Source organism: Etheostoma cragini, chromosome 7, assembly GCF_013103735.1.
Source record: "Etheostoma cragini isolate CJK2018 chromosome 7, CSU_Ecrag_1.0, whole genome shotgun sequence".
Lineage (NCBI taxonomy): Eukaryota > Metazoa > Chordata > Actinopteri > Perciformes > Percidae > Etheostoma > Etheostoma cragini.
The window spans coordinates 20,775,173-20,796,792 of NC_048413.1; the positions used below are offsets into that span (position 1 = coordinate 20,775,173).

Genomic DNA, 21,620 nt, shown 5'->3' on the forward strand with positions numbered 1-21,620 from the left:
TCGTAATGGAAAACCAAAAAAAGCGAGTAGACCCGAGGCGAGTCGAGTAGATACCACGCAGTGGAAAACCGCCATTATGGTAAGACATCAGAGAGGGATTGGTAGCGCTGAGTAGTTTGAGTATGTTGCTGACTGGTCTGTTTTTACAAAGTTAAGTCTTTGGAAATTGTTACATTGTAAGGTAGATTTTTTTAATCCATAGTGGTGATTCTTTAGATTTGTAATGTTATACTTCTTTCATTTTTAGACCAGGACATATACGTACGTTAGCACTTAAGCACAGTGCTTTGTGCTTGTTTTGGTTTGGTTACAAGCTCACTGACTGCCTATATGTTGGTGTTTTGTACTTTTCAAGACCATGACAATTGTTTTTATGAATTAACTGTTTACTGCAAACTATTCATCAATTTGATCAATTCAACTAGTAAAACATTTGTTTTAGTACTTACACAGTTTGTAAGATGATTAAAGATTTCCTTTAACAATTTCCAATTCTAAACGGCATTTCTAGTGTCTACTTATAAACTGGAAAAACTACTCAATCAGGGCACATAAATATTTCAGCGTGTATAGATTTCCTTTTTCCTCAACTTAATTACATAGATTTTCTACAGCAGGCATTTTCACTAAACTCAAATCCCACTGCAGGAGTCAAACTAAGGTGTGGATTTAACTCCAGGGCTCTTGGATTCTCTGGTAATTCAACCAACTCAGGATGTGGGATTACAGGAGGAGAGCATACTTAAGAACATTATGCAAACATACCTCTAAATCTGTCTTAACTTTTACTTGTATTTATGTTTTATATACTTCTTCCTCAAAACCTAACCCTGTTAAAGTGAAAAAATTGTTGGGTTTAACTAAGTCTGGGAGCACAGGACATATGTCATGCTATCTCAGGATAAAGCTGATATAGATCTGTGTGCGTGCGTGCATGCGTGCGTGCGTGCGTGCATGCGTGCGCGTGTGTGTGTGTGTATGTGCTGTCTAGATAAAATAGGCAAGCATAAGAGGAAGCTTGAGAATGTCTAATATCAAAGCAGCCACTTCAGACCCAGCTGTACTCTTTAGTATCTGTCCATATACAGTATCTCTGGGCATGGGTTGGTGGTGTATAAGATGAGGGGAGCAAGGCAAAAGAACAAAGGTAAAAAGCATCCGTCACAGGAGCAAACATGACCATTGTTTGTTTCATTTCAGAAAGGTTTAATTTGCAATGAAAAGTTCCTGAATCTAATATCTGTCCCACTGACTGTCAACAAATCCCATAAAGAGACCAAAACCCACAATAAATTGACACTAACAAGTTTTGTTTTGTATAGCTAAAGAGCCTGATACATATTTATGTATACTCAAGCTGCTGCACGCAAATGTCATCGGACTACATAATTTTGTAAACATAGTCATACACATACTGAAAAATAGAGAGAATGGCTTGGAAATGGCTCGAATGTAGCAAACCTTCATTAATATAAAATGGTCACACACTATAGTTTTAAACAGATGGAGATGTAGAAACAGATCCATAGCCTGCAACCTAGCACAATGACTTGCAGCTATAGGAGCTAGTGAGATCTACTGGTATGTACTAGGTAACAGAAATAAAAACCTATCAAATGCGTGTGAGTGAATTATGGTTTAGTCATATCAGTATACGTCATAAAGCCAAAAATACACACACACACACACACACAAATGCACACACACATGCACACACACACAAACACAGGATACAGTCATTGAGGCTCCAGTAATTAAAACTGAACACAAGGAGCGGAACACACACGAATACACACAATATCTCACACACATACAGTTAAAGGTTTGGCAAGTAATTTGGTGAGGGAAAAATAATCTGATAGGAAAGGTGTGGCTTTCCTTTTTCAAAACACTGAACATTGTCAAGCCACTATTACCTCGAATTAAACCACCAGACCTCATAACAACAGATTCAGTCCAAAGTAACCATGGATTTCTACCAAAAGCGATAAGGTATCAAATATGAACTCCTCTAAACAGCAAGAAGACATCTACTTCCACTACTTTTTGTCCTCTCCTCACTTTATTACATGTCCCCACTCCTTATTTCTCTACTGTATCAGATAAGTAAATAGTCTTAGGAGCCCTTAAATGCTGTATTTACTACATAGGTTCAATACAAATGGGTCAGTGAGTGCAAGAATGCGAGACAGAGGGAGACAGACCGAGACCAGTACAAAGCATAACTGTACACTAAGCCCCCCCACCCTTAGTTACTGTTGCTATGCCTGTCAAGACTTGCAGTTTACAGTAGGTACATTTCCATCCCCTGAGATGGAAAAGTTAGTGTATCAATAAAAGCAAAATTAACTAAGTACACCAGAAACAGACTAAAAATAGCAGCAGACAAAAACGCCCAATATGTAGAGGATAATAAAGAGACAGTAATGTTTCTCAAATTAATACATGAAACACACACATGCCATATTTAAATCACATTTTCAACCATTTTTTCCCACTGTTTGAGATTTGACTGGCTCATTTTTAGTTAGATTATCTCATTGCGTCCTATTTTTCTGCAGTGGTCTAATGGCCCCTGACTGGGGAATTTGTGCCACCAACTGTTTATTATGATACTCTTAACTCCTAATATTCCAATTACAGTAGTGGAGCGAAATGCATTTTATTTCCCATTTTCTTTAGCTGTTTCTCAGGAAATAAGTAAAGCTACAAAGGCCCATGCAAAGTTTGCAGACATGTTTTCTAATGTACCTCTACGACTTGTGTTTGAGTACCCTAGGTTGGACCAGCATAAAAAGGAACAGGAATCAAATCTGCAAATGAGGACATAACCTATGCATAGACCAGAAACTAAGGGAAACTTCCACATTTGCTTAAAAAATAACAAACCCGCTCCTGATAATATGGTGCCCTCTTGTGGCAAAATTACAACACATCATTGTAGGAGATAACAAAACATAGTACAACATGTTCACTAAAAAAACTGTAATACAAAACTATTAATTAACATCAAGTTTGAGTTACTTTATTTGTAAGCAGAGGTAGATTTTGTTTGCATTAGAGTCCTCATACACACACTATTAAAATAGAAAAGTTCTTACTGGTCCAGATTATACTTAAATATAGACGTGAACTAAATCTTAATAGTACAAAGAAAAACTAAATTAATCCGTAAAAATTGGTTTAGGTTGTGAAAGCATACATAAAGGTTAAATATAATAAAGAAATACAAACTGTATATAAAAGCAACAATAAATAAACACCGGTGCAAAGTATTGCTACGACTTCCTCCTGATTGTAAGCCTAAGCCCAGAGGGGAGAAGCTGAAACTCTGTGCAATGGATGGGAATTTTCATATAAAATTGAACCAGTTATGCGCAAAAGACGACATGTTTATTGAAAGGTTGTGTAGTGAATATAACATTTGTCCATGACTGCAGCACTGACCAACACATGAGTTGTTCAGACTAGCAGATAAGAAAAGCCATGGCAAATGTCCACATCAAAATCCAGTAAGATGAGCTTTAAAGCAGGGAGGATTAATGCAACAGCAGAGGTTAGGGCTTCAAATTTGTGACAATTGGGATGATTAGAAAGACGAAAGGGGAATGAGAGAGAGAGAGACAAAGAGCGGTTATCCTCTGAAAACAAATGAAAAGGAAAGGGCATTAATAAATACAGAAAAAGCTAAATTAATGGTTAATTCTTGTGTTAAGGAAAATTGAACGATTGGTAAATGAAACACTATGTATAGCGTTATTCAGAGAAACAGGATAATGTAGGGTGACAAGGTGGATTCAGGAAAGGAAGGGGTACTTCAGATCCAGTGTTATGTACAGAGGATAATATAGGAAGTTAACAAAGAAAAAGTAGCCGCTGTGTTCTTTGATGTAGAAATAAGCGTGGGAATGGGAATTAGAGACTATCCAGGATCTGAAATGTCCAGTAAGTATGAGGTAGAACATGAAACACCATGAGAAACACACCCTTTACTAGTCTCAATTATGATAAAATGACATTTTGGAAATGTATTATTAGATACAAGGAAATGGTTATTTGGAGATGACAGGGCTTCGTGGAAAAGAGACATTTTGGTCACTCATTTGTCTTGATTAACAACTCTTATCTAAATAATAATAATTTTCTTATTTTAGTTAGATTTAGGGAACTGATTATTAAGGGCTTCCATGATCTAAACCCTGCTGGATGTGATGTCCACCCATTAACACCAAAGGTGCATGGCTTGGCGTTATTTCTTGTCAAATGATGAAAACCATAAGCTTGTAAGAAAGGCATAACATCATTAATACAAACAACGTAATTAATAAACATAAAGCATTTTATTACAACCACCAAGAGGATAATGCACATCTGTAGACCAACTGAAACATCTGACATTAGCAGACATCTTTTACAATAACTTTATAAAAGAAAATCTTAATGAAAACTAGAAAATAAATACATAACATATTTTGATACATCCATGTAAAACATTCACCTTATCTTTTCAAGATACATACTCTTTAAAATACAGATCCTATAGATAACATGATTATGTACAATATTTACACCACAATGTACCCACAAAATTATATCCATGAGATTTTTTACACTCAATGTTTACAAAACAAATTGATAAACCAAGCGAGCACGCAGGAAGTTTGAATTCACTTTCATGTCTACATAATTCAAGGTGACGAAATGATATTGTTTCAGTCAATCGGGGCAGTTTGGGAAACATTCAGAAAATGATATTGCTACATAAAGCTACTGGCTAGCTGTTATTAAATAGACCAAGGCTTTGTCATTACAGCAGTGTGCTACACTGCACAAGCAAGTCAGCATTCAGGAGGTCACCCATCGCTGAAAGACAATGGGCTGAGATTCATAACAACGCAAGACATTTTAGTGTTAAAAGACATGCATCTCCATTCACAGTATTCATACTGAAGACCAGGTGGCCACAGTGATTTGCTTTCTGTTAACAAGGCTGTAGCAGCAGCAGCATTAGCCTGATTAAATTATGACTAACAATATTTGACAACAGCATGCAATGAGTGTAAAGGGGTGCACTAATGGACCTGTCCCACTGTAGTTGCACTAAAGCCAAGTTTGTTATATTGACCCAACTTCTGTGCATCTAAATTCTGTAATTATAATCTCAAGTAAAAAAAAAAAGAAAAAAAGATATCTAGCCTAACTTCAGCAGAACACGCCTCAATCTATTTACTGGGGGTGATTTTGTCAAGTCCTGGCCACGTAGGAATGTAGTAACGAGGCAAAGTGCCTTCCATGAGCCTTTCCATCCACAACCCTAGACGGTCCAGTTTGTGGTGGATCTGCAGGGTGGATAAGCTGCGGGAACGGTTGGACCTGCGCGGCGGGTGGTCCTCACGGGAACTGGACCTCGACCGCCCCCCTGAAGTGCCACCTTCATCCTCAGATGACTTGCTGTCAAGGTCTTCCCCGGTGTAGACGGGCTTAAACAGACAAAGGTACTTTTTGTAGCCGTTAAGAGCCAGCACGTAGCCGGTGTAGTCCATCTCTTGGTTTCCCGCATCACCTTCGTCCGCAACGATCTGCATGGCGTCCTGGCCATATTCCAGCAGTGTGTTCATCCACTCGCCGTGCTTGTCAATATTCAGGAAGGAGAAATGCAGCGTCATGCTCCTAGGAAAGTGTTGAAAGAATGAATGCGATGAAGTGTCTATAAACAGGTTCGCTTTATACGAAACGAGAATGTTTTAAAAACCAAACATAATCGACTTTGGAATGGAATTTGCCACACACGAGGAAAAGTAAATGTTTAGCTTACCCAGTGAAGGAGTACACCTCTTTGGCAAACTTGCTAAGGAGGATGTTCTTGGAGGCGTCGGTGAGCACCAGCACTATGTTAATGTGTCCCGGCCTCAGCTTCACCAGGTTGCTCATGTAAGTGATATCTGTCAGCTCCGTCACCTCCACAAAATTCTTCTTGGGAGGCCGACTAAAATCAACAGCAGAAATAAAACGTTTCACAACATGATGATGAATCCTGCACTTGATGAAGCATTAATATAAAAAATAAAAAAGGTATTCTGGCCTTGAAGCACTACTGTTCCCGGGTGACCCGTTCTCTGCTTTTGTTCCATCTTTTGCCTTTGGTTTAGTCGGCTTGTCTTCACTCGAGTCACTGAAAACACACGGAAAAAAGGTTTTCCCTAAAGGGGATACGCACACGCAGAAGATTAAAAATGAATGGCAGTATTACTTTGTGTTCTTTGGCTTGACCTTAGCTTTCTCTATCCTCTGCTTTACACTAATCCCAGGATGGCCTGATGGTGCTATAGTTACAGTTTTGATGCTCTAAGATGTACGGGTTAAGCAACCGACCTGAAGGCCTGGATGACCACAGTTCCAAACAAGATGAACAAGGCAGAGAAGATGAGAGACAGGAGAGGCATCATCTCACGCCTGCAAATCATCGCAGATGTCTTAGTGCAAGTAGACACACTGTATTTACAGTATTTATAGTTACCTATTATTGTAGTGTAACCTAAAACTTCAGAAACATTCAATCATTCAATTTGTACGTATACATGAAATGGCTTAAGTGACTCTGAAATGAAACTAAAGACTTCTACCTACCAGTTGTTATGCAGAATATCATCGATGACTTCAGAGAGGTAATTGTAAGATGCGTAGATCCATCGGATTACAAACATCTATAGGGTGAGATGATTACATCTCATACTAGTAACAGGTCTGGTGATTGAGGTTTAACACTGATGAGCACTGTTCAAACCCACTATTTGAGAACTTACAGAGGCAAACTCGTTGTTAAGTTCGGGCAGCATGGCGTCGTGGACGAGGATGGACGGGTCTTTCTGAAGTCGATCCAGCTCCTCCAGAAGACACTGCTTGTCTTCCTCACTGCCATTCCAGGTGGTCACTGGCTTGAACAAGGCCTTCCCTGCAGCGTTACGCCTCTCCAGGATCACCACCTAAGTAAAAACAGCACTCAGTCCGCTACTGTAAATCTTGAATAACACACTACTTATGAGGAAAAACATTCTCAAGTCCTTGCACCAATACATTACTCCACTGATTATTAAAACAAATATGCTAAGGTAGTTTCATACATTCCATATCCTAAGGCAATACCAATTCTCAAATCCCCATCTTTGCTGTAGCTTGACGGGGGAACTGACAGTTGTAGTGTTTGACATGTATGTAAGTGTACCTGTGCTGGTGGCGGTCCACTGTCCTTGTTCTGCATGAGAGTGTCACAAAGAGGTTGCTGCAGCCGTTGGTACACATAAGCAAATCTCACAACTTCCTTGGTATTGGTGGAGGCAAATGAAAGGAACGCCTGGTTCCCAAGAGAAAAGGACTCGTCGTCACCTGTCATCAGCAGGACACAGTATCTGAGGGGAGGAAAGACAAAACAATAACTTAAAAATGCAAACTACATGCCTTAAAATACATCAAATGTAGAATTTATAAAAAAACATGAATTCAGTTTGGTTTCATATTTTAATTGCCTCTGACTTACTTACAGATGTTAAAAAAAGAAATATGTTATGTTCTCTTACTTTCTGCGTCTATGGAACTGTTTGACAGGACAGAGCTCATCAAAGAGCTTCTGGTTGACCAGCCGTGGCACAAGGAGGAATTTGTTGTTTGACATGAACTCATCAATAATTTGCTTTTTCATTCCTTTAGCCTAGAACAAACGTAACAGTATAGAGAAAAAAAAGTGTGAGGTGACATTTCAGTGGACAAGTAGTTCAATGTATGAGATAACAGTGAGTAATAGCTCCCTACTGCTGTGATTTACCTGTATAATGTCAGCCGGCTTGTCAATGCTCTCTTTGAAGATCAACATAGTTGGAGCGTAAGTGTTAATATTGAACTGTTTCTGCAGATTAGCTGTCTCTGAAAGGCCCTGGTCCACATAGCCAAACTGCAAGTAGTCCTTATACGCAAAAGCTGCCAGCTATGGAGATGCAGAGATAAATGATTGGCATGTTTGTGTCAGTGATGTCATTACTATACATTTCACATAAAAAAAACCTGCAAGACAAGAGCCTACTTTATAAAGCAGAGGAACTACAGGCACTTGGTCAAACAGAAGCACGTGTGGCTTGTTGAGCTCATGCCAGCTGTTCAAGAAGTGCACGTCATTCTTGTCGGTGACCTTTAAGTATAGAAAATGCACAAGGATTAATTCATTTTAAATATATCTACCGTGTATCTATAAGCAATCTGTTCACCGGCAATTTACATATAAAGCAATATTTTAGTTGTCCACCCTGTAATATACTCCACACAGATTTAATCACTTACCCATTCCACAAGTCTTTGAGGAAGAAGGTCTTCTACAAACTGTCTCAGGTGCTCCTTTGCTACAGCGTAATGGAAAAACGTCACTTTGCCATTTAGGACTCCCAGTATTGATGGGGTGCGATGAGCACCGAGGTGATTTGCTAAACGTCTCTCATTGCCGACATCCACCACACCTATCCCGACACCTGCAAAGACAGGATGTCCACACACATCAACCTTTTCAACTCGCCGTATGCAATTTCACAGACAGCAGCTACTGAATAATTCTGGATTATTTATAGGTTAATGCCAAACCTAGAGTCTCCATCTCCTCCACCACCTCCTTCCATACAGGCTCGATGTGGATGCAGCTGAAGCACCAGTCAGAGGTGATCTTTATCAGGTATGGCCTCTTGGAGCTGTCAGGCACCACGTCATTAACATACTGCTTAAAGTGCAACGTGTACTTGCTGTCAGCAAAGTCCCTTTGAGTCTTGCTGTTGAAGGGAAAGTTGTAGAAGGACTCATCAAAGTTAAAGGTGTCCTGGCGCTGACCGTAGCCGTATGGCTGGGTGTCATCAGTCTGCCCGTAACGGTCATAATTGGCACGTTTGTCTTCACTGGAAAGGATCTAGATATTGGATAGAACAAATATCAATGTGGCAGACATAATATGCAGGTGTAACAGGCTTTTTTATCACAGCTTAAATACACATAATAAGGCTGCAAAGATTATTTTCACTGTTGAAAAATCTGTTGATTATTTTCTCAATTAATCGATTTGTTGTCCGTTAGAAAATTGTGAAAAATGTTTATTAACTCAATTAATTAGCTTTCTTAGAAGAGTGAAGAAACTTGAAAATATTCACATTTAAGAAGCTGGGAATTAGATAATTTTTTACTTGTTTTCATAAAAAACTACCCAAACCGATTAATCATTATGAAAATAGTAGGCAATTCATTAAATAGTATAAAACTAATCGATTAATCAATTAATCTTTGCAGTTTCAAAACATACTACATTATATGCACCAGCTGCACAATGCATTGATAACTTCTATTTAGAAAAATGACTAACCTCATAAGATTTGGTAATCTTGATAAACATGTCCTCAGCACCTGGATTTTTGTTTTTGTCAGGATGCCTTGAGAAGAAGATGTGTATTAGTTAAGAATGAGGTTCATTAAAGCAGGTCAGTGTTCTTTGAAAATATTTACCATTCTTTTGCAAGACGCTTATAGACCTTCTTTATCTCAGCCTGGCTGGCGCTCCTGGTTACTCCTAAGATTTTGTACGGATCCATCTCAGGCCCAGCATGAGTTGCCCCTGTCAGCAGCACTGAGAGCACCAACACTACCGCCAGTGGCACGGACATCTTTGACCCTGCCATCACACGAACCTTTAACACATCAAAAGAAGTATCACCGTCACAATTAGGAGGTGGATTCCTTCTGAGGACCTGAAATCGGGACACAGCTTTTAACTGACTTGCAAATCTGAAACAGCTTTTCCTCCATACTGACGTTAGCGTTACGTTAGTAACGTGAATGATGAAATATGAAGAAAACAACCGGGTAACGTTAGCTAAATGAAAATGGCATTATAACATGCTAACTACATAAGATAGACAAGCTGTTTAATACATGTCGGCTAGCTACCTAATGAAGCAACAGGCATTAAAATAATACTCCTGCTGACATGTCACTGGGCTGTGATATAAACGTTATTCTTCGAGGATTAAACGTTTTTTTCCCATTGGATAGTTGCGTTGACACATAGGCTAGCTAGCTATCTCAACGCAACAGCTCTATTTACCTCAAGCAGATGCAGTTAACCGGTACTACGCCACATATTTGAAGGCTTTAATGTTCTTCAGCTGCTTGTTAACACCATAGACTGCATAAAATAGCACAGGGTGTGTTCAGCAGCATCCCAGTGGGAGTGTTGTAGAGCTCACAACCTGCTGCTGCGAAGCAGCCAGGAGTGGAAGGGGGAGGCGCTCAGCATCGAAATTCATCTTGGGAGATTGAGTATTTAGTGACATCCTATGCTTCGTTTGTGTATGTTTGGTTTATCACTAGTCGTGACGCCATTTTGAGTGTGAATGTATTGTGGTAAACAGTCCGGGTGGCAGCGGCACGCGGTAAATATAATCAAACCTACCCCGTTTTTTTCTTTCGTATTCTCTCAGTGGACCAATCACATACAATGGTGATGTCAACAAGGAAATGTCTAATGCAAGAGAAATGAAACACTTCTAGTTAAGGAACAAGGTAATTCCCTCTCACGAATGAGATTATTGTGCGCCTTTTAGATTACCGGATGTTTCTGTGAGCTTTTATGATACTTCTCTGTCTCCCTGTCTTCACGTAGCTCGTTATTGGTGAATGGATAATGGAGGAAAGCCACAAGAAGATTCTTCAGCGCAATAGGATCAATCTCGTGAGAGATTTGGACCCATCGTACCTCTATGATGGACTTCTTGAAAAGGGAGTTTTTACCCACGACATGATCGATGAGATAAAGGTAAGACAGCGTGTGTAACGTTATATTACTGCATCAAGTTTTTAGGTTGATTATTGCATTTGTGCATAGGTGCAAGGTAATGTTATTGGTAAACACCTGTAACTGTGTCTCTCAGAGCTCTGGGACCAGACGGGACCAGGCCAGACAGTTAGTCCGGGACTTGGAGACCCGTGGTAGTCGGGCCTTTCCATTATTTCTGGAATGCCTTCAGGAGACAGGTCAGCACCGCTTGGCAGAGCTTCTTCAGAATGGAGCTCCAACAGTTCAGATACAGCCTGTAACACCCACTCAGGTTGTCCGCCCTGTTGTCCAGCCTCTCCCAATTTGTAAGTGTGTCATTTGATGATTAACTAGTATAACTCGTTGTAGGCACATTCTTACAAGAATTTGTAACTCTGGTTCAAATAGTATAATACTTTGATGGCTCATATTTGTGGTCTTTGTTTATAGCCCCTCCAATGGATATTGATAAGCAGAGAAAAGATGATGTTCCTGTCTACCCAATACAGATATCCAGTACTACTCCCAGTCCATGTAAGATATGTGATAAATGTACATGCTGGTAACAGTCTGGGAAGTTTCTTAATGCTCAACACACATTGATGCTTATGTTACAGCACCTGAAAGGGAGTACTTAAGACCAAGGCCACAAGGCAGAACTCGACGGGATAGTATTCAGGTAAGCATCATTTATTGATCATAAACCTTACAACCAACAGAATGACAAAAGATGTTGTAGAAGCAGGCTCAGATTATATATTTACATCATGCCTCTTTCTCTGCTTTGTGTGTGTGTGTTTGGGCACGCGTGTGTGTGTGTGTGTGTGTGTGTGTGTCAGAGTTATAAAATGGATGCCAGCCCATGTGGACATTGCCTCATTATAAACAACGTAGAGTTTGAACCTAAGAGCGACCTAAACAATCGCAACGGGTCCAACATGGACTGTGACAAGCTGGAGAGAAGATTCAAGGCACTCAACTTTATTGTGGAAGTGAAGACAAACCTGAAACAAAGAGTAAGAGTCATTTCTTCTGCAGCACCTTACACCACATGTAAAACGTTGCAATCATGGTCGTAAAGCTTACAGCCGTTTCTGCATTTCAGCAAATCAAACAGGGATTGTCAGCTTTATCTAAGAAAGACCATTCACAATATGACTGCTGTGTGGTTATCATTCTTTCCCATGGGGCTGAGGTAAGTCATGTCCTGTTTGTCACGTTTCTCTCAGACCTGCTCAAGTTCAGATCCAGTCAATGTTTCAAAGTTGATGTTGTTGCATGATGATATTGAAGCTTTGTAGGTGGAATTCTAACCCCATTCTTTTTTCATGTACGACTCAAGTTGCTCTACAGTCCGGGGTCTCCGTTGTTATAATACTAAAAACTACTATAAACTACTATAAACATTATTTATGTTTATAGGTGAATCACAACCGGTTCCCTGGTGCCGTGTATGGTGTGGACGGACTGCATGTCCCAGTTCAGCACATCACAAACTACCTCAATGGCCAGTGTTGTCCATCTTTACAGGGCAAGCCCAAACTTTTCTTCATCCAGGCCTGCGGAGGAGGTAGCTAACACTGAGTGTACTGTTGAATGACTCAAAGTGAAGAAGCATGTGTAAAATCCATAATCCGTGAATTAAAGTGGCCTCATAGGGAAACATTTGTTTTTATCCTTGAGGTCAAAAAGACACAGGCTTTGAGGTGTCCCCCGACGAGGTTGAACCATCCATTGGTGGAGCAGATGATCAGACGGATGCCATTCCCATGTCATCCAGCAGCGACTCTCTGAGCACATCCGATGAACCAGACGCCAGAGCCACGCTGCCCACCCCGAGTGACATTCTGGTGTCCTACTCTACTTTTCCTGGTGTGTGTGTGTGTGTGTGTTCATGCATCTGTGTTTATATGGAGATGAACTTGACTATGTGCTATGTATGTCTTCCTAATGCCTAATGTGACCAACACAGGTTATGTTTCTTGGAGAGACACCCAGTCAGGCTCCTGGTACGTCGAGATACTAGACCGTATTCTTGATGAAAACGCTGCAAACCATGACTTGGTCACAATATTGATGATGGTGAGCTTCTCTTGATATACCAGCAGAATTGGCTAGGGCTCTATTAAATATCCTTCACAATTTAGAGCTTTCCAAATCAAACGTAAACACACATGACTTTTTGATTGTGCTTATTTCCAGGTCCAAAATGAAGTCTCCCGAAACTCTGCAAAAGGGCTCTACAAGCAAATGCCTGGTTCCTTTAATTTCCTCCGCAAACTTCTCCACTTTCAAACACAAGCATAGCGACAAATTTCAGCTTTACACTTCTCAGTTTCACTTTAAGAGAATGTACTATTGTTCTCTGTCCTAATTGTGTCTATTTCATGACTGTAATTTCTTGAGATTACGCCTAAGCAGAGTTGCAAAGTGTATGAATTTGCTAAATTGTACTTTTACAGATACAATCATGTCTTACTGTACATTTGTATTGATTATCAGGTGGTGCTGTGTTTTTAATTGTTGGAAACTTTTGGGTATAGGTGCCATCTTGGGGAAAAAACAGTTCTGTACTGTGAAAATGTGGTTTAGGTTAGGTTTTTTATCTTATCTTTCTGTCTTATCTACACAGGAAATGTAAGAGAAATTTCTACAAACGGATTTTTACCAGTTCCTTTTGCATCTTATTCCAAGTGTCTTTAATATACAGATTTTTTTAAATGGAATTTGTGTAGAGTTATTTGCTGAAAATGGGGTTTGAGACATGGGAATATTTCATTGACTAGATATGAGCCACATATGAGAGTTAAATGTGTCCTCTCATTTCTTTGAGGATTATGTTGGTTTTCTTGGTATGCTGGCTCACTTTAACTTATTTCCTTAAACCTTAAGGGCCTATTTATGAAATAGGGGTGGGAATCACCAGAGGCCCTACGATATGATATTATCATAATACAATATTATTGCAATTTTAAACATATTACTATTTGTTCCAATTTATAACTTTTTTTCCAACTTCAAATATGTCTCCAATAGATAAAAAGATACATTTCTCTGTACGTTCATCTCGCCAAAAATGTTATTGCTGCAACATGGGATTGAGAAAAAACCCAATTCAATTTTTTTTCTAGTACCAAAGAGTTAGATTCTAATCTCCAATTTATGTAATAAAAGAGCAATATGCGGCGTTCGTGTATTGATACAGTATAACCGTGAAAATACCATGATACTGTGCCCAATTGGTTGTTAATGAACTGAAAACTTTTGAAACTGAAAGTAAAGTATTAACTCGCTTACTGTCAGACTGTGAGGCAGGGATCAACTGACGTCATCTGAGTATAGACTACTGAAAGTAAATTTCATATGACTATCTTTTTATACAGCATTTTGAGCGGTGTCAGTTGAACACATTTCGACACACATACATGATGTTTCTTAGATCTAGACATGGCTTTGAACCAATTATATTTTTAGTTCAACCCTTACTCCCCATTTTGTCATTTTTCTTTTCTTAATTGGGCCTATGTCTTTGTGACCTAGCCAGTTCATTGTATGTAGATTGAGGGTACTCCCAATTTCCTTGTTCCCCACACATCTATCAGAAGATTATATTTCCATCTGATTTATATAATTTATTATTACTTACATTGTCTTTGCACAGCCCACTTAGTAAAGTTGAAGACCCTATCCATATTGCAGTACCTTAATCATGACTATGTCGCTGGCACAAGTGAGTTTTATACATTTATGTATATCCTAATGTGCCTATCTCAGCTTTATTATTATTATTATTATTACTATTATTACTATTATTACATTTGTCTGATTTCTTGATTATAATTGATCGTACAACAGCAATAACAAAACTGAACTTAACAAAATAATATCTAATAACGTCTTTGCAATAAGAGTGTACTTTTTCCCCCCATAACCACGTTTCACTCCAAGATCCCCGTTGAAGCTGAAAAATCTCATATTATTTGGCTGATCTGCTGCTTATTTATACATCTGTTTTCTACAGATATTTAGTGCAGCTCCAGCTGGCAACACACACTGTGCTACACTCCCTTAAATGCATAAAGTTGGCCAGTGACTGAGTGAGTCATCTGACTAGACTCACAGAAGACTTGAGAGCTCACAGGTACTTTCTCTGAGTCTGTTACTTCTACCAACTGCCACCAGGGGTCTGTAAAAAATTAGAAATGGTCCCATTTAATCTGTATTTTTAAACATATGTTTACAAGCCGAGACAGCGATGCTGGTATTGTTTTCACCTTGTCAAATTGTGTTTGCGTGTATTCATGGCACACTGTGATCCTGGAGGGTTGAAAGTAGGGGAAGGGGCCCCTCCATGTTATGCCCCTGACCCTAGTGGCATCCTTCTGATTACTTAAGGCCATACAAATTAATTGTGGTTTTGTTTGTTTCCTAACTATGATTAGAGATCATCTTCTGATGACATATTAACATCTGGCAAAGTACTCAAAACTGCCTCTGTGGTATTTCCTGCTACAACAGGTGTCTCTAGGACCACATTGTGCAACGGTCACACACACACACACACAGTAAAAATTCCGTATTGGTTTTTATTTAGGCCATGAATCTGTCGGGCCCTACCTAGATCTTTATTTGAATAACCATTAAATCCCAGTTTCTCACGTCTTTCTCCCTGACATCTAGGTGCCAACAGAACATTGTTGACTGGAACATTATCTCCCCATTTTGGATAATAATTTTGCCATCATGAAAAAAAACATTTTTGTTTTCCTGAAGTTGCTTTTCCAAATCCCACTAGCCTCACGTTTTTCAAAACAAGTCCTACACATTTCTATTTCTCTGCACATTTTTTCTACTACGTTCAGGCTCATCATAATTGGTTAATATTAATTCAGATCTTGAATGTGCTTTATTTTATTCTGTATTACAGTTTAGCTTTAAAATATAAGACAGACAATTTTTTTGGAATGCTGGCCAGCCTCCTCAGGATATTTAAGTACTTCTGAATCACATGTCTAAAACCAAGTATAAATGATGATATACTCCATAAAAAGGCAATATATATAGACAGAAAAATACTAGGTCATGTCTTGTAGTTTTAAGCACTGATGCTAATATAATAATATACACGTATAGCGTACAGTAGAATAGATCATAGTATTTTATTAGAAATGATGAAAAAACAGATTTGGATATTGAATGGTCCTATTTATCTGCAATATGCCTCTGTTTTAATTCCCAGTAACTCATGACAGCAGGACAGTAAGCCATAAACCTTATGCCTTTTATTATTTAGACTAAACCTGAAAATTTCCTGTGTGAACTGCACAACATTCACAGTGACAATACAATTCAACCATCCACCATTCACACACCCTCAATCAAAACAAAGAAAAAACAACTAGGCCACATGTACGCAAGTGTATTACATTCACCATAAAACTCGTAATTACGAGATCAGGATAATGCAATTTTGAGGAAAGAAACTGGTAATGGCTCTCTGGGGTGAGGCTTTTAGGCTAGCTGATGCCATGAAAGTAATTGAGCCTACGTTGTTTGTGTCTTAAAGATGAGACATGGCTTTTAATCTATGAGCTTGCGCTCAAACTTTAATGTACGGTCCACAGACTGTATATTTAATATTAACGGCCTATGGTACGAACCAACATCATCACCAAAACCTAGCTTGAAGCGAGTCTTCTTTAACAAAACACACATCTTGGTCATATACCAAGACACCATTTGCTGGTCCCACTAGGTATCACAGTTGATTTATTACAGTACGTCTCACTCGTTTAATCCGTTTTCATTTTGATTTGGGTTTGAGACATTTATTTAATGTCTTTAAATACTATGGATGGGATTGTTATCAGTTTGTCGAATTTGCACAGGCACCTCAGGACTTTGCTGTAGGATCAGTCGAACATGTATGTCCATTAACCACTACTCTCTATAAAGTTAGAATAGAAGTATTACGCTAACTTAACCCAGCTGAATTTAATGTTAGCTCTCGGTGGTGGGCCAACAGTTCAGATCCTTCCGGATGTTTAAAATGATCTCACAAGATCTTTTCTTAAAATTACAAGATCTTTCCTTAAAATTATGAGATCAGGATCTCGTAAAAAGGAAATTTTATGGTAAATGTCACATGCTTCCGTACACATAGGCCTATGCTAGGAATAGGTCCTACATCTAAGTAAATCGCGGTTATTCCCCTAATATAAACCTAATCACAAAGTTGACACAAGATGCAAACTACAGATCATTCTTCAGTGTCAATCGTTACAATAAATTAGTCAATGTATTTAGTTGCAGTCACGTTGTTCCAAATGGTTTTATTTCTTATTTTGCCACAGCTAAGAGTAGGAATAGTCAACATTTTAAACTGCTGCACTTCTCATCAGCTCCCAGTCTCCCTCAGTTTCCCTGTTGGCATGTCTGTATGCTCGGGCCTCTTGACTGGATGTCTGCCCTCCCTCATGGTATTGTCATGGTATTCTCATTTTGGAAACTTCAGCCAGCTGAACCGGAGCCACTGGATTCAGCTTCAGGTTTGTTTTTCACAACAGACTTAGACTGCCCTAGATCCAACTGAATAAATACTGAGAGTTTCTATATCCACCATTATTCTCACTGGTTCCCGCATAACCATGCTGAGCCTCAGCAACACACTCTTTGAGTATGCTGATGACTATAATAACAAAAGTCTTGTGATAAATTAGTTTAGGCTGACTCATTAAGACAATGTACATAAATGTGCCGAGCCCCTTTAATTTTTCTTTTTTTCAGTGCTGGCAGCAACCTGTGTGCCACTAAGTCCAGGTAAATATCTCTGGATGCTTGAATACATTTTTACGTAAACGCCTTTGTGTTAAACTAATACTGCCACATGATTTTAGGTGTTGCCACAGAGACAGTTACCACCTGTGAAGTCAACACTGTCCATTGCCTGAGCTGTGGTATGTGGTATGCCAGTACGTTTATGTACACAGCCACAACAGTGCATATTTTGGCAGCACTAATGTGCTGGTTTAATCATTACATCTTTGTTTTGTTTTATTGTTTTCATTTTGACTAATCTGAGGTATTAAAAACGTCTATGTGCTGAATCTTTTCTGCATTATGAAGAAAATATTTTTGGTATGTATGTCACGGGATGAACAGAATGAGTTGATTAGTAGTTAGGCATCATAATCAAAAGTGATTAAGTGTTACTGTCCTTGTATAGAACTTTCTGTAACTTGTTCTCAAAAAAAAGATAGTTAAAAAAAGGGATTAAGTGATCGCTGCAAGTAGACAAAAACAGTTGTATTAATTTTACTAATTTTCTAATTTCTCCCTCTTTGCTGTATCACAGCTGGCGGAGTGATCGGTGTGCAGGAAGCACTGTATGGACGTGCAGACAGTGTGACCTGCGGTGACGGAAGACCTCAGGAACAGCTTTCCAATACAGAGTGCTCGACAAGAGGAACAGTGGACATCCTCAAGAAAGGTATTGCATGTACAGTCACAGAATAATAATTTACTTCTTTTTTATAATTACATGTATTCTAAATTCAGCTGCTGAGATTCTGTTGAAAAACTAAACAAAAACATACAAACAGACAACAAGAACGATAGTATGAACGTGTGTATTACGAATGAATGAATATTACAAGCATCTGCAGTGCCATTAAATACTTCCATGTTCAGTGCTGAACAAGAAGAAATACACCAGATTATCTGTGCTTTAGAATTGAGTGTATTCTTCAGCTTCCTTACGCGTCCTACAGTGACTACTTCCTTCGAGAATGAGGAAGGAAATAGTCTCTTAGTGTCTTGAAATGCAGGTGTGCTGCAACTCTGTTCTTTTCTAACTGCTCCATAACGTTTTATGTGAAGCACTGTGAATTGCCTTGTTGCTAAAACTGCCTTGCACCTCACATTGGCCCAAGTCACAGCGCTGTGTTTCGTTTCGATTCTGCTTGAATCATGCTCTTTGTGTTCTCCATGCTGGTGTGATGGAAAAAAAGCGTGGCAATGGCACTGTTAAATATCTACAGACCAAGTACACCTGCCTCCCAGCAAGTCAGTCACATGTCTGCAGTACGTTATAGCAAAACAGCAAAAAGCCTAATTTGCTTAGGTTTTTACTTGCTTTATTGATGGGACATTCTTTGCTCGAGTAATTTAAAAAAAGGTGTGGAGTGTTAGATGGAAAAAGGGTTTCCAATGATATTGTCCTTTACTCATTTTCACTAGGGATTTACATGTTTTAAGATTTTAAATTTTGAATGCTGGTAACTTAAATAGGAAGTGTTGTGTTTCCACAGAGTCTCTAAGTCATCAGTGGGCTACATTTTTGTTTTTAGTAGTGTGATCTGAATCGAGGAAGATTACAAGAAGCTATGTGACTTTTGCGGTGGCTCAGTTCGTGGGGACTTGACTTTGCAACCCGAAGGTACAGACCTAGTATGGAATGTCGACTAGTAGCTGGAGAGTTGCCAGTTTGCCTCCTGGGAATTGCTGGGGTGCCCTTGAGCAACCGGACTCCCAACTGCTCAGGGCACCTGTCCATGGGCAGCCACCTTGCTCTGAAATATCTCCATTACTGCATGGACCTGTTTGTGTGTGCGTATTTCCTGCCTGTGTGTGTGTGTGTGTGTGTGTGTGTGTGTGTGTGTGTGTGTGTGTGTGTGTGTGAGTGTAAACTCAATTAAAATCCCCGTTGTGTCTTTAAAGTATGTCTTCTTCCTCTTCTTCTTCTAATGTTTAATGTGATTGCTGTTATTTTGACAGTTTACCATGTGACCTCTGAGCACTCTTTGGCCTACCTGCAGTGTGATAAGATCCCGTTATCTTTGTGTGTGTGTGTGTGTGTGTGTGTGTATGGTGGATTAAAATGACAAACATGAGCTCTCTTGTATTTCAGCAGTCATCTTAAAATTAAACTTTGTCTTTGGTCATGATCACCGGCCTCTCAAAGTTGTTTTTTTTGTATTTGCTTCCAATTCTTCCTCTTCTTCTTACCAGATGAAGGCCAGGTTACAACTGTTTACTGTGCTGATTATGGACGCCACGACCAGAGCACATGCACATACATATGGCCTGCTTCTGAAATCCATAATGCTGACTGCTCACGTTTTGCAAGCACAATTTCAAGTAGTACAAGGTACAGTTGTCTTTGTCAACGTGTGCTTAAAGTTGAAGGCTCCAGCGTACATTCAAGCCTACACTCACTAACATGTCACTCTGCCTCCACAGCTGCAATGGGAAAAACAGCTGTATTATCAAAGCGAGCAACTCAGTATTTGGAGACCCCTGTCTCATAACTTTCAAGTACCTGGAGGTGGCTTATGTATGTGGATGTAAGTAGCTGGAAGGCCAGTCTGTGGTCCAAATGTGCAGAGGGAAACATGATGTGGAATAAAGTATGGGGTGGGAAACTTCAGTTATGAAGCAATCTAATCACAACTGTTTAAGTGGCATCATCTACTGGCTTGAACAAAGTGATGCAAAACAGGGTTCAGTTATACAATGTTCTAAAGGTTTATTGAGACACAAGAATCGGCTTTTCAGGGTTTTACCTGCTATTGTAAGGTCTAGGTATCGTCCAACACCCTAGCTGTTTTGGACCGCACCTAAATTGAATGAAGTACTTTTCTCAAATCTAATGATTGTAGTTTGACTTCTTTCAGAAGGTTTTGTCTTAAAGCTTTTTAAGTGTTATTTATTTGTGACCTGCCCTGGCTTTTCCAACATTTTAGACAAAGACATGATTATTATAACCGTTATATTAAGAAAAAAGACGCAAACCTACACAAAAAAGACACAAACCAAGAACAAAAAGACACAACATGACTACAAAGAGCCATACAGTTTATGGTGAAATAGCTTATTCTTCTTTTTTCTTCTTAAACAACTATCTAAGCAACAATAAAAAAAAAAATCCTAAAACATATTAATTCAAGTATTTGGGTCTAGATGGGTTCTTGAGTTTAACATTGTGCTGTGCTGATAAAGTGCAAAAAGCTGTTCATTTAACCCTCTTTCGGTAACACATTCTGCACAACCATCTACTTAAATATAATTCATCTGTTTTTTTGCAGATCCTTCCATCACTCCAATATAGGCTAAATGTAGCCTACTGAAATTACAGTAAGATGACAATAAAATTACAACACATTTGACCAGCAGCATGTGTCTTGTCAGTTTTTGATTAGGTTTTTATTATTTTTTGCTTTTGTGCTAGTTAAAATTGAACAAGAATCTAAAGAAATGTGCACAAGCAAATCTCCACTGCAGTGACTCCAAGTGTTATCTGGATCTTCCAGGAAGTCCAGAGATTAAAAAACAAAACACTAGTGTTCCAGGAAGTCCACTGAAAAAATAACAGTTTACAGGAACCTCAAACAAGTTCCTGAAAAAAAAAATCGATAAATGTTCACATTTATCATTAAATCATTACATACATTAGGAGGACTATTTAGTCACACAAACGCATGATCTTAAAAAAACGGGTCTAAACTCCTCAGTCCACATCTCAAAACAATGAGCTCTCCTTCAAGAATATGTGAGAAATGAGAGAGAGAGGATTGGTGTATTTGTTATGGAAAACCTGAACATGTGGATGACTGTCACATCACCACAAGTAATTATCTTTTTATACCCTTCCAATGAGTTTTGCAATGCTGTCATATCGTTTGTTCTGGGATTTGTGCATGTCGCACCCATGGTCCCACCTCATGCTATTTACGTAATTTGAGTCAGCCTACTGAAAACCACTTGCGCAAGATCAAGCTATTATATT

The 21,620-nt window shown here is 39.0% G+C and overlaps 3 protein-coding genes across 5 annotated transcripts; 2 read left to right on the forward strand and 1 right to left on the reverse strand.

The window, feature by feature from the left end:
* Window positions 1-4,321: 4,321 nt before the first annotated feature.
* On the reverse strand, window positions 4,322-10,346 carry dnajc16 (DnaJ (Hsp40) homolog, subfamily C, member 16). Its single transcript, XM_034877929.1, has 15 exons — window positions 10,124-10,346; window positions 9,526-9,707; window positions 9,386-9,452; window positions 8,623-8,938; window positions 8,329-8,513; window positions 8,075-8,179; window positions 7,820-7,978; window positions 7,575-7,705; window positions 7,223-7,406; window positions 6,804-6,983; window positions 6,628-6,704; window positions 6,373-6,453; window positions 6,083-6,172; window positions 5,816-5,986; window positions 4,322-5,670 (listed from the first exon to the last, which is right to left on the reverse strand). Exons 2-15 carry the CDS (start codon window positions 9,696-9,698, stop codon window positions 5,223-5,225), a joined length of 2,367 nt encoding a protein of 788 aa, XP_034733820.1. The 5' UTR covers window positions 9,699-9,707; window positions 10,124-10,346; the 3' UTR covers window positions 4,322-5,222.
* A 98-nt stretch (window positions 10,347-10,444) lies between these two features.
* Window positions 10,445-13,784, forward strand: casp9 (caspase 9, apoptosis-related cysteine peptidase). Of its 3 annotated transcripts, XM_034877932.1 has the most exons (11): window positions 10,445-10,581; window positions 10,682-10,834; window positions 10,950-11,160; window positions 11,285-11,368; window positions 11,452-11,513; window positions 11,668-11,850; window positions 11,940-12,029; window positions 12,257-12,404; window positions 12,518-12,706; window positions 12,807-12,916; window positions 13,037-13,784. In XM_034877932.1, the coding sequence occupies exons 2-11, from the start codon at window positions 10,703-10,705 to the stop codon at window positions 13,139-13,141; spliced, it is 1,314 nt and encodes a 437-aa protein (XP_034733823.1). In that variant the 5' UTR covers window positions 10,445-10,581; window positions 10,682-10,702; the 3' UTR covers window positions 13,142-13,784. The 3 variants fall into 3 exon arrangements, with proteins under 3 accessions (XP_034733823.1, XP_034733821.1, XP_034733824.1); XM_034877930.1 differs by lacking the exon at window positions 10,445-10,581 and having other exon boundaries at window positions 10,586-10,834; XM_034877933.1 differs by lacking the exon at window positions 10,445-10,581 and having other exon boundaries at window positions 10,586-10,834; window positions 11,674-11,850; window positions 13,037-13,783.
* Window positions 13,785-16,323: 2,539 nt separating this feature from the next.
* LOC117948204 (L-rhamnose-binding lectin SML-like) lies at window positions 16,324-21,007 on the forward strand. Its single transcript, XM_034877739.1, has 9 exons — window positions 16,324-16,336; window positions 17,621-17,653; window positions 17,731-17,790; window positions 18,189-18,322; window positions 18,825-18,847; window positions 19,539-19,654; window positions 19,844-19,982; window positions 20,075-20,178; window positions 20,920-21,007. Exons 1-9 carry the CDS (start codon window positions 16,324-16,326, stop codon window positions 20,940-20,942), a joined length of 645 nt encoding a protein of 214 aa, XP_034733630.1. The 3' UTR covers window positions 20,943-21,007.
* The last annotated feature ends 613 nt before the right edge of the window (window positions 21,008-21,620 follow it).